This window comes from Asterias rubens, chromosome 21, assembly GCF_902459465.1.
Source record: "Asterias rubens chromosome 21, eAstRub1.3, whole genome shotgun sequence".
Classification (NCBI taxonomy): Eukaryota; Metazoa; Echinodermata; class Asteroidea; order Forcipulatida; family Asteriidae; genus Asterias; species Asterias rubens.
In genome coordinates this window covers 4,455,254-4,467,122 of record NC_047082.1, presented here as the reverse complement: position 1 = coordinate 4,467,122, position 11,869 = coordinate 4,455,254, and the positions used below count along the sequence as shown (strand labels likewise).

At 38.5% G+C, this 11,869-nt stretch overlaps 1 protein-coding gene across 1 annotated transcript; it reads left to right on the top strand.

Annotated features, from left to right (window-relative positions):
• Nucleotides 1–1,029: 1,029 nt before the first annotated feature.
• Nucleotides 1,030–10,769, top strand: LOC117304901 (geminin-like). The gene is made up of 7 exons (XM_033789549.1): nucleotides 1,030–1,135; nucleotides 3,720–3,862; nucleotides 4,980–5,084; nucleotides 5,483–5,620; nucleotides 6,795–6,923; nucleotides 8,333–8,422; nucleotides 9,473–10,769. The coding sequence occupies exons 2-7, from the start codon at nucleotides 3,722–3,724 to the stop codon at nucleotides 9,674–9,676; spliced, it is 807 nt and encodes a 268-aa protein (XP_033645440.1). The 5' UTR covers nucleotides 1,030–1,135; nucleotides 3,720–3,721; the 3' UTR covers nucleotides 9,677–10,769.
• The last annotated feature ends 1,100 nt before the right edge of the window (nucleotides 10,770–11,869 follow it).

The window sequence follows — 11,869 nt, the reverse complement described above, 5'->3', positions numbered from 1 at the left end:
ACCAACCAAAGACACTGACACAATGTCATTTTTTATAATGTTTTGTATTTACTTTATTCCCTAAAGAAAATGCTAAATAATAATAGATTTTGAAGGTTTTTTTTATTAATTTTTTTAAAAATAATTTATTAAATAATTAATAAAAACAAAGTTATCATTATCAATTAAAACATTGCCTGACTTAAAAACATGAGCAGAGCGCGTAAATATTTGTCTTGATCGAAAAAACGTTACATCACAAATCATATAACGGAAACAATTTGGGTCTGGAATGTTACCAAATAAAGGTTTCTGTGGGCAGACAAAAACTCAGTGCACGAATTACACACTCGGCTGTGCACGTTTGTCGATGTGTGTTTGTAACAGTAATGACGGGCCAAAAAATTCAGTCCATTCGGCAAGTTGATAAAAGTATGCAATCAACGTTACGGAGGCCACTTACGCCTCAAATACATTACACACCAGTATCCTAAGCTCCATCTTCGGATAACTTTCCGTATGGCGCCACCACTTTTTCACTCATTTTTACAAAAAGGGATATATCAATCAGGTAAATAAGTTCCTAAATTATTTTATATCGAATGAAAAAGTGGTGGCGCCATACGGAAACTTTTCCACCTACCTCACGAGGAATGACTACGACACTCTACACAGACAGAGTGCGATCTCGTTTGTGTGCGCTGAAAACTTGACCCAAACTTAACGCTAGATGGCGCGCTTTAGCAGACGAATTTGAGCTCTTTGCGGCTCATCTGTCTAGCCAAGGATATTATATAACGCGTTATGTGATTGGTTAACATCAAAATACAATTCACTTTGTTTTCTTCATTGTTTTCCTCTATTTATATATTTTAGTATTATAATTGACATTAGGACATCACTCGTATTTGTATACTCAATATTAGCTCTTAAAAAAATATAAAATTAAAATAGTTTGTGTCAAACAAAATCAATTGACCCAAACTTCCGAATATTTTTGACCAATAGAAAGAGGTTTAACATATTCATTTCTCCAGCACCATCCCGGGAAGTTTAAAGCCACGTTTGTGTCGTATCAGTTCTTCGGCTCGGCCTTTTTAAGTAAAAAAACACAAATTCGTCCTTTTTTTGCATAACAATCTCAATAATTTCATAGGTAAGTATTGTACCAAATCATGTTTAGATAAAAAATATTGATAGAAATGTAAAAAGTGTGCATATTTGCTCAAATAAAGAAGCTCCAAATCCAAACAAGCTCGACGATTCGATTGCGCGCATTAATTCTCATCATCGACCATGGACATAGTCAAGTCGCGCGCGGCAGTCCTACCATTTTGCCGTCAACTTGCCGTCAACTCACTTGGTACCATCAACGCCCCGTCACCACCTAGTAATTTATACATGTACATTACAAATCCAGAATAATACTAAAACTAAATTTATTACTTATAGCTTCAATCAAACTTATTAAAAAGCTAATTTTTTTGTGTTCTAAATCTAATTCTAACTAAACTAAATCTAATTCTAATTCTAAAAAATCTAACTTCTTCAAGTTCAACTCTTCTTCTTCAATTTTTCTATTAATTTATTAACATTTAGAAATTTAAGTTTAAAAACGCCATTGAATCGATGGTAAAGCATCGACTCAATTCACTAACACTAGACACTGGCCTTTTTGTGTCGCGACAGTGCGCAGCATTCGTACTCCGCGCTGCTTACAAGCTTCTGATGCGCGTATTGAGTTGACCATATGACGTTGACGGCACGCGGAGGCGCTGTGACCAAAGATATGAATACTGCATTGACCCAAAGAGTGCTGGGCCCAATTTCATAGCTCTGCTTATCGCCGAATTCTACGCTTACGATTACGATTCCCTGCTTACTTGCAAGCTCTGAATTTCTGCGCTAGCCATGTAAGCGTAGAATGCCTAGTGCGGAGTACGCACGGGCAGATGCCAAAATTCGCCGCTAACTCGTGAAAAAAGGCTTGCCATAAGCACAGAATTCCCTGCTTCTGTAAGCCCCGATTCTGTGCTTACGGTATTGATCAGAGCCATGAAATTGGGCCCTGGTATCGCTTGCAAACAAACATGGTCTCACTTGCTCTACATGGTCTAATAAACGTCTCGTGCCTAGGGAATTGGGGGTTAGACAATGACATATGCTTCCTCACCCGTCCCATAGGTTAGTCGCAATTCTCACTATAGTTACCCATCCTCTGGCTCTCCCAGGCAGTTTTAATAATTGCAAACCTCGATTCTCCCTAGTTGCGATAACGTAACCCTCCTCCCGATGGCCGCCAGGCCGGAAGGTTACGAGATTCTCTCGAGCGGCAAACAACAAGCTGTCCGTTTACAATGCCCGCCGTTCACTCATGGCGCACACGCACTGCAGCACTGCCTTGTAATACCCCTTTCACAGAATGGTTTAGTCCAACTGGGCAGCGGCTCGGCAGTTCGTCAATCAAATGGGCTGGTACCTGCGGTTCAGCGCTGGGAGACCAAAAAATGAAGCGTTTGCAAAGCGATGCCACAGGTTCAAAATATAAACCTGGGAATTCGCTCCGGGATCTGGTAAGTTTTTGTCCTTTTTCGTCAAAAATATTTTCTCAATGGTGTTTTGAGTGTTCATATAGACATTGAGGATTAAGTTCGTGCCCTTAGAATTTGTTTCATGATTTTTGAAAGATGTAAAAATGGGGCAAATCTGGTGACCACTGGGTCAGCTGTCGAAATTATACGTGTTGGACCAGATTGTCGTTTGCCGCTCGAGAGAATCTCATAACCCTCCGGCCTGGGGGCCGTTGGGAGGAGGGTTACTTTATTGCAACTAGATTCTCCCCATAGTGTGGGGATGATTATTATCAATACTGTTGGTCAAGTCCCCCACACTATGGGGAGAATCAATTGACCCACTTCACGTGACATCATCAGAATAATCTTGGATGCGCCATTTTGGTGGGCAATGTCACTGTGCGTTATTCAGTGAAGTGTGGTTTTAGGCGACGCAGCGTTTACACATTAACCTGTTGCCCACCAACAATGGTGAGCGCGGCACACTCCCTGTGTGTGACGTGCATGCAAGGGGTCAAAAGGGGTGTTGTTTGGGGGTGGTGACATTTTCTGCACTCCCTGTAATTATCCATGTTATGCTGGACTTCCAAAGCAGTCAAATTCCTGGCTGTGTTTAATCAATTACAGCTCAGGGCCCAAGCTTTGGCAAAGAAACTTTGATGCGGACATGCGTTAATGCAATGCTCTTTCTGTAGAACCTTGCTTGCATGACCATTTCAGATATTCAGTTTATGTTTTTTTCGCCAGCATAACAAAGAGTTTTTTCTCTTTTGTGAAATGAGAGGTTTTTATATTAAAAGTTCTATTCCATGTTTGAAGGTTTCCCTCACAGTCATAATTTGCATCATTTAATCCTCTCATAATAATTACAAAATTTATAGAGCGCTAAATATTTTTCTATAACACCCGATTGACAGGCTGTTTGAATGTGGGTGGGTAGCTTGTTCCAAAGTATTGGAGCTATGACAGAAAAGGCGTGATCGCCAAAAAGAACGAGTGCGTCGGGTAGTGATATAAGTAAAGGTCAACAAAGGGCTTCAAGGTTCAAACTGGGGCCAAATTATTAAAAATTTTGTACACAAGAAGAAGAATTTTGAATTAGAAACATTGACCAGGTTGATAATTGAAACATTAAATCTAATCTAACACGGTTTCTGTTTCTGACAGCAATGGCTGACATCAGAGCAAGAATTGAGAGCATTGATGGCTGCATGAGTACAATGAATGGAAGTAACAAGATGTTTACTCCCATGCCAGGTGGCCGCACCCGGAAATCAATCAAAACCAAATCATTCAGACAAAGTCTACAGGTGAGTACCAACTCAACAATCGTCAGCATTGACTGAGTTTGATGAATTAACTTAACCTCCTACAATCGGTGCCTTTTTGAAACAAGTTGATACACCATTTGAAATCATTCAAATGAATGGTATGATAACTGTACACACAGTTGGTTCCCCAAATGGTTTTGAATGGTGGTGCAGCTGGTACAGAATCCTGTGAGGATTGTTTTAAGTGGTGCATCAAGGATCCCACTATGTCATGACTTTGAGTGATACCAGGCGGTTTGGGGGTGAGTAATCTTCTTAGGACGCCAGCCTTCAGTAGGCAAACCGACAAACACAGGATTTGCTAGAAAAAATAGCTTTGAAATCCTGTACCAACTTGCAACAGCTAGGCCACAAATCAGTTCAGCAGTGAAGTAGCAAGAAAAGAACTACCATTGTTGAAAGGCAGTGGACACTATTGGTAATTACTCAAAATAATTATCAGCATAAAACCTCAACTGGTAACGAGTAATGGGGAGAGGTTGATAGGATAAAACATTGTGAGAAACGGCTCCCTCTGAAGTGACGTTGTTTTCCAGAATGAAGTAATTTTCCACGAATTTGATTTCGAGACCTCAAGTTAAGAATTTGAGGTCTCGAAATCAAGCACCTGAAAGCACACAACTTCGTGTGTCAAGGGTGTTTTTTTTTTCACAGTTATCTCGCAACTTCGACGGCCAATTGAGCTTAAATTTTCACAGGTTTGTTATTTTACACATTATGTTGAGTTACACCAAGTGAGAAGACTGTTCTTTGACAATTACCAATAGTGTCCAGTGTCTTTAATGACAACAGAAAAAAGTTCTACTTAACAACACTTTAAAAATACAACTGCTGGTGTAGTTTGTTTTTGTTTTTTTGGCAGTTTACAGTCGGACGCTGCTGGCTGCGGGGTTGTCGGAGTACACACACAGTGATAACACACACAGCAAACATAGTTGACTTTCAAATACTATTATCTGGCACTCAATGTAGGGTTTCAACAAAACAGTTAAATTTATTATTTAGATCAAATGTGATGTTTTCAATGCCTTCATAGTTCTCCTATGTTAAAATATTGCTATGTGTAATGAATATACTTTTTTAATTTCTTTTGTAGACAACTCTGGGTTCATCGCCTGTTCTCTGTAAAGGCCAGCGAAAGACTCTTCAAGTTATCCAGCCAGCAGTATGCAAGAAAAAACTTGTCGATTCAACGAACAAGGTATGTTTATTTCAGGACCAATGCATGCTGCATCAATACTTGATATGCTGGATCGTTTAAATTGCCTAGTTTTAAAGGGCTTTGGTACTTTTTGTAGGTGACCAAAAAAAATGTCCACAGATTTACATTAAACTTTCATGGTTTGAAGATTATGATGGTAGAAAGCTTCCCTTAAAATAAGTACTTGCTGAGGTGGTATAGTTTTTGAGAAATGAGTTAAACAATGTCACAAAATAATTTTCGTCTCAGGAGACAAAAAATTATTTTAGCACATGGTACATGCTAGAACAATAAGTTAACATCTTCACAAGTTCTTTGTGAACTACGCTTTGTTTTTAAAATAATGTTTTGTCTTGTTTATAAAATAATGTTTGTCTTCCCGTTGTTTTTTCCCTCAGATTAAGACCCCCAAGAGAAAACACAACTCTGATGTGATTGACAAACCTAGTAAAGTCTCAAGAAATGATAAGAATAGTCAGCACTTTCCAATCTACGAAGACCCTAAATCAAGCTCAGAGAATGAAACGGAGACAGAGGTAAATACAGGCATGATATTCTTTCTACTTTTTGTTTTACCCTTAGAAAAATGTTTATTCATAAATACCTTTTTGCTCTTCCTATTGGTGGAGAGCGTGTCACGTGGGGGTGTTTAAACCGTTGATAATGACCAGTGTTTATAACCGGTTGTCCGCGCTAGTCTTGATGCAAGACGTTTCTTGTTACGGGCGATGCAGGCGCTGTCGGTGATTTGGCTGCGCTGTGTCTGAAAGGAAAACCAGCGAATATGCACCAAGACTATACGCGCATGCGCACGAACGGAACCGGAAAACACACGCGTACGGACATCGTACATGTACATTCAAGACGTATACTGAACATACCATGGCGGTGGAAACATACAGAGCTCGAGCACTCGGAAACGGATAAGTTTACAGAGTTTCTTACTTTATTACGCCTTTTAACCAAAAAGGTATTTATGAATGGGAATCAAAGTGTGTTGAATCGGTTTTCAACTATAGTGGTTTAAACCCGCCGAGGCCTGGTTCTTAATAATTTACCTCGACTTTGTCTCGGTAAAAATATCAAGAACCAGGCCTTGTTGGGATTAAACCACTAGTTGAAAACCTCTTCACCACACATTGATTCCCTTATTAAATTTCTTGCAACATCCATACAACCATATATATGTACGTGTAGGTCAGCTCTTATTAAACAAATCCAAATCCAAATATGCAGAGTCTGTTGTCCTGACAGAAAATAATCAAGTTAATATTGTTCAATGCTTTTGTTGCAGAACGGTACAGCAGAACAAAACAGTGAATATGTGTATGTTCTTTTTAGGCAGTTGTTTTTAATTGAAGAAGTAAACACATTTTAAACTTGAGAGAATTTGGAAAATTGGAGAAGTTTGAAAGTAGAATTTGTACAACTGATTTGCTAATATGGCATGAACATGCATGGTATAACTATGTTGTGCTCTAGTCTGTAGGCCTGATGTGATACTTAACAGAGGCAGCAAGGGCGATTGCCTCCATGCCCCCTGGTCATTGCCTTGGTGCCCTTCAAATTCTCCAGTAGAAATTTACAATTTCCTCATAAGGTGCCCTTTACCAAGGAGTAAATGCCTTAGTGCCCTTGCTCTTTCAAAAACGAAGCATACAAGCCTGAATCTGACCCTACTAATTTCACAAGTGTGTCCTGTTCCTACAGCAAGCGAAGACAGCTGAGGAAGAGGCATATGAGTTGATGATACAGGAGCCTGCCCCACAGAGCTATTGGAAAGACATCGCTGAGGAGAGGCGAGTAGCTCTAGAAGATACACTCGTAGAAAACCAACAGGTCAGTCACAACAAGTACCATCACTATCATTGAAGATGTCACAAGACTTGACAGTAGCCGAGTAAAGTTGTGACCAGCACCTACAAAACTTCCTATCTTTTCCAGTTTTCTGTTCTTATTTCACATTTAAGACTGAGGTGCGTTACAAATAAAACACATATTGACTGGCATAATTCGGTAACTAGTGTACGTCTATTCCCCCTCGGGCCTGTGAGTGACCAGATGTGAGTGACCAGAAGAGGGGCCTAAATAGGTCCCTCTTTAGGTCGCTCCAAGTATACTATAACCCAGCCTCGCTACCATGGGCAGCGCGCCGTATCGATCCTCTCGTCACTAACCCCTGGGAGCGATGTACTAAAAAACAACGCTGATTGCCCCAGGAAATTGTGCGCATTAGATGTCAAGTGCGTGCGCGCGTAGTTTTAAGATATTTGTATGTTGATCACGCCCGCGTTTTTTTATGACACGAACAGGAAAAAAAAAAAAAAAAAAAACATTCTTTAAGACGAAATACATGCGTGAGCGCGTAGGAAATATTGAATAATGAATATGTACGCTCATTAATGGCTCATTTAAATTGGCCAATTCCAGGGGTTATGATCGAGCAAGGCATGCTGGGAAAAATTGGCGAGGTGAGATCGATCACCCATGGGAACGAGGTTGACTATAACCATCCTTGCTGTCACCTTGAGATAGAAGCAGGGGAGGGTAACAATCACATAGTTCGTCCTACCCACCAGCTGATCAGGCCAAAGTATTTACAGTCTTATGAGACCGGGGAAAATGGCCAATGCACAACAACGGCCAAAAAAGAAACTAGTGTTTAAATTCTGTTATTTGATTCATGACCAGATTTACTCATAAGCACTCAGCACGTTAATGTAGCAAGATTACTCAAAACAGTTAATGTATCAAGATTACTCAAGAGTTAATGTATCAAGATTACTCTAAAGAGTTAATGTATCAAGATTACTCTAAAGAGTTAATGTATCAAGATTACTCTAAAGAGTTAATGTATCAAGATTACTCAAAAGAGTTAATGTATCAAGATTACTCTAAAGAGTTAATGTATCAAGATTACTCTAAAGAGTTAATGTATCAAGATTACTCTAAAGAGTTAATGTATCAAGATTACTCAAAAGAGTTAATGTATCAAGATTACTCAAAAGAGTTAGTGTATCAAGATTACTCTAAAGAGTTAATGTATCAAGATTACTCAAAAGAGTTAATGTATCAAGATTACTCAAAAGAGTTAATGTATCAAGATTACTCAAAAGAGAATCAGAAATAGAACATTCAAAACAGCCTATTTGACTTGTATAACCACTGAATACAAAACAAATCTTTGAGTTTTATTTTATTGGCTTTAGTCAGTCTGATGTTTATCTTGTCCATGTTTGTTTCATCAGCTCCATGAGACAATAGGTGAATTAAGAACAGAGAATGGCAGACTACAAGAGATGGCGGACCAGGCTGAGTATCTTGCCAATGTCTTACAAGTAAGTACCTCTATTGACCCAATTCACCTGACGTCATCATCAGAATAATCTTGGTGGGCAATGTCACTGTGCGTTATTCAGTGAAGTGCGCATTTTATGCGACACGGCGTTTACACATAAATCTATTGCCCACCAACATGGTGAGCGTGGACAGTCGCTGTGTGTGACGTGCATGCAAGGGGTCAATATGCAATAATATCATTGCCAAAGGTGATGACGATTCAGTATATTGGACTTTGGCAGTCATCCTTAATGCATTTAATACATCAATGAAATGTTGATAGAGGTCATTCGTTAAGTTTGTCATGAAATGATGAAGTATTTGATACGAGTGAATTAAATTGCCATTTAACCCATATTTGATAAAAGAACCAACAGCTGATCCAACTCAATGCAACGTCTTTGCCGTGCTTGAAGGGGCTTCGTCTGGGTCTGGATCTGGATATTATTATACTCCGATAAAAACAGATACCCGCATCGCATCGTCATGATCAAAGCAGGCCTGTGGCTATAAATAGAATCATAAACTCTTACCCAGTTACTGAAAGCACGCCCTCTGTATCATATCTATTGACCCCTTGCACGCATGTCACACGCAGTGACTGTTGTACGCTCACCATTTTGGTTGGCAATTATGTTTACGTGTAAACGCCGTGTCGTCTAAAAATGCGCACTTCACTGAATAACGCACAGTGACATTGCCCACCAGTATGGCGCATCCAAGATTATTCTATATGACGTCAGGTGAATTGGGTCAATAGAGAGCAGGTTTGCAGTAACTGGATGAGAGTTCATAATTCTGGTGACACAGCCCTGTTAATTTAAACGTATGTTAGCTGATAGATTGCTTAGTTTGGTCTAGCATCGAGAATGTTTGATTTGGGTTTGTCAAACTCAGATCAAGTTTTCCGGTAAAACTGCCTTTGTATTCTGACTAAGTGAATGAATCAAAGAAACATGTTTTTGAGGAGGACAATAACATGCATATGTTTTGGTTTGTTTATAAAGTCATCCATTGACTCTGTGTTAATTTTTGTTTCCTTTTTTAAGAACGTTATAGATGGAAAGGAAATGGATGCAGACGAAGAGGCTGAAGAAAATAACAAAGATGACAACTCTGATGAGGAAGAAAGTGACAGAGTCGGTGATAGTCCACCTCAAAAAGACAGCTTGGAAAACAAAGGGGCCAGTGACAGTAGTGAGTACAAGCACAACACATGTTCTAATGTCATTAATGACAAAGATACATTATGAGAAATGAATTGAACTTGAAACTGAGAAGAAACATTTTGCCAAAGACTAAAGACTTTTTTGTCGACGCCTTAAACCATTTTGTGAACTGTTTTTGTGTTCGTTAATCATACTTTTAAGGATCAAAACATGTTTGATGATACCAGTTGTTGGTTCATTTTGTGAAAAGACTTAAGGTTAGTTTCTAACAAGAAGAGACATTTTGCCAAATACTAAAGACTTTTTTGTCGTTGCCCTAAACCATTTTGTGAACTGATTTTGTGTTTGTTCAATCATAATTATAAGGATCAAAAATGTCTGATGAAACCTTGTTAGTTCATTTTGTGAAGGATCGGTTATTATTTACAAACTTTCGGGAAAACAATCATTGGACCAATGGTTTTCCATTTTTTAGAGTAGCTGGTTTCATTTAACAATTCATAGATTTTCATTTTTGCATTCTGTTGATAGCTTTCAGTGGTACAATTCCAATCAGTAAAAACAGTTCTTTGGTCTACAGCAAGTTGGTGATTTTTGAGGGGTGGTATTGCCATTTTGCCAAAACGGAAAAAATATTGGCCCTAAATGAAATAATCTTGCAATGTCATGCCATGCCGATTCATTCGTTCTGCGTCACGGAAGTCTAGAGTCGCAGGTTTCATTAACAAGTCGTTGGTTTTTCATTTTTGACAGGTTACATTCTGTTTATAGAATTCAGTGGTTCAAATCTGTTAAAAGTTAATTTGGTCTAGAGCAAGTTGGTGATTGTCGAGAATGAGATTTGCATTTTGCCAAAATGGAAAAAAACAATGCCCGATAAACTTATACTGCCATATCATTTCACGCCAGTTCAATTGTTCTGCATCATAGTATTTGTTAGTTTTAACCGATGAAACTTGAGCAAGTTGTTTTTCAATTCCTGTAGGCATACCCTTTTTAGAGATATGATGGACTACACAGGAATGCACTGTTCGATTTGTGTGTATTAAAAAAGAATCACCCAAACCAAATAGTGCCCTTGCAATGCGTCTTCCATAACTCAACATAATTAATGGGGGACTTTTGGGACACTAGGTGGCAGCAGACTTACCAGGTAGATCCATTGTTCCTGGCAATATGTGCATGCTCAGAACTATGTAACAATGGAAATTTACTAGCATTCCAAAGTCTCCCATTGAGCTGTCACTGAAACGTTGAGATAAACAACCTCAAGTGCAGAGTCTGATGTAACTTTGGCTGTAGCTTTGCTCAGGTCCTAGAAACTGTTATTAATCTCTACATTGAAATTGGAATAAGTGGTCACATACCAAGCAAAACAATTTTTTTTTACAAGAGTCCTATACTTCTTGCCTGTATAAAGGAACATTATTTTGTGACAATAAGAAGTATGTTTTTGAAAAGGAGTGAAGCGTCAAACTAGGTTATTCAACCCATGGATAATTTATATTTGTATTATTTATGTTCTGTGTTTAGATGTTTTTTTACAAAGAAAAGTGAAGGCTTTACAATAAGCCATTTGCGTGTTGGATTTAAACATTTTCTGGTACAATAACGTGCTTGATCACAAGTTACCACTCAAATTTGAATTCCTCAGACTATCAAGACAGTTGCTATGTCACATGATTAGGGCAAGCTTTTGTTTAGTTAGTAAGAGACTGAACACCCATACACAGTTCCGAATGGATGTATATGGCATAATGGTACCAGGGTCTGCTCATCTAAACGGTTGCTATACAAAAGCTTGGCCCAAACTATTTGACATAGCAACTGTCTCTATAGTCTGAGGAACTCAAATGTAAGCAGTACATTGTGACTAAGCAAGTCATTGTACCAGACATTATTCAAATCTAACTTACAAATGGCTTATTGCCAAAGATTCAGGTTTTTTTTTTAATAAAGGAAATGTCCAAAACCAAAAGAAAATGACAGGAATATCTGTTGTGAGCCATTTCGTTTTTCCATTGCTAAATATGAAATCTTTAAAATGAGCTGAAAGGCGAGGTGGCATTTTATTCTACTTTTATCTGCTTTGTATGTATTGTTTGGTGTAATTTATTAAATGTAAATATTGGTCAAGTATAAACTTGTTTGTTTCTTTTTTGTTTGGTGTTAACACAATTTTTTCGGATATCTTTGAATGTGACTGGTTTATCTTACATCGTACGGTTAACCTTATCACTAGTCATAATAATGTTTTTAGTCGGTGAAGAAGCGTTA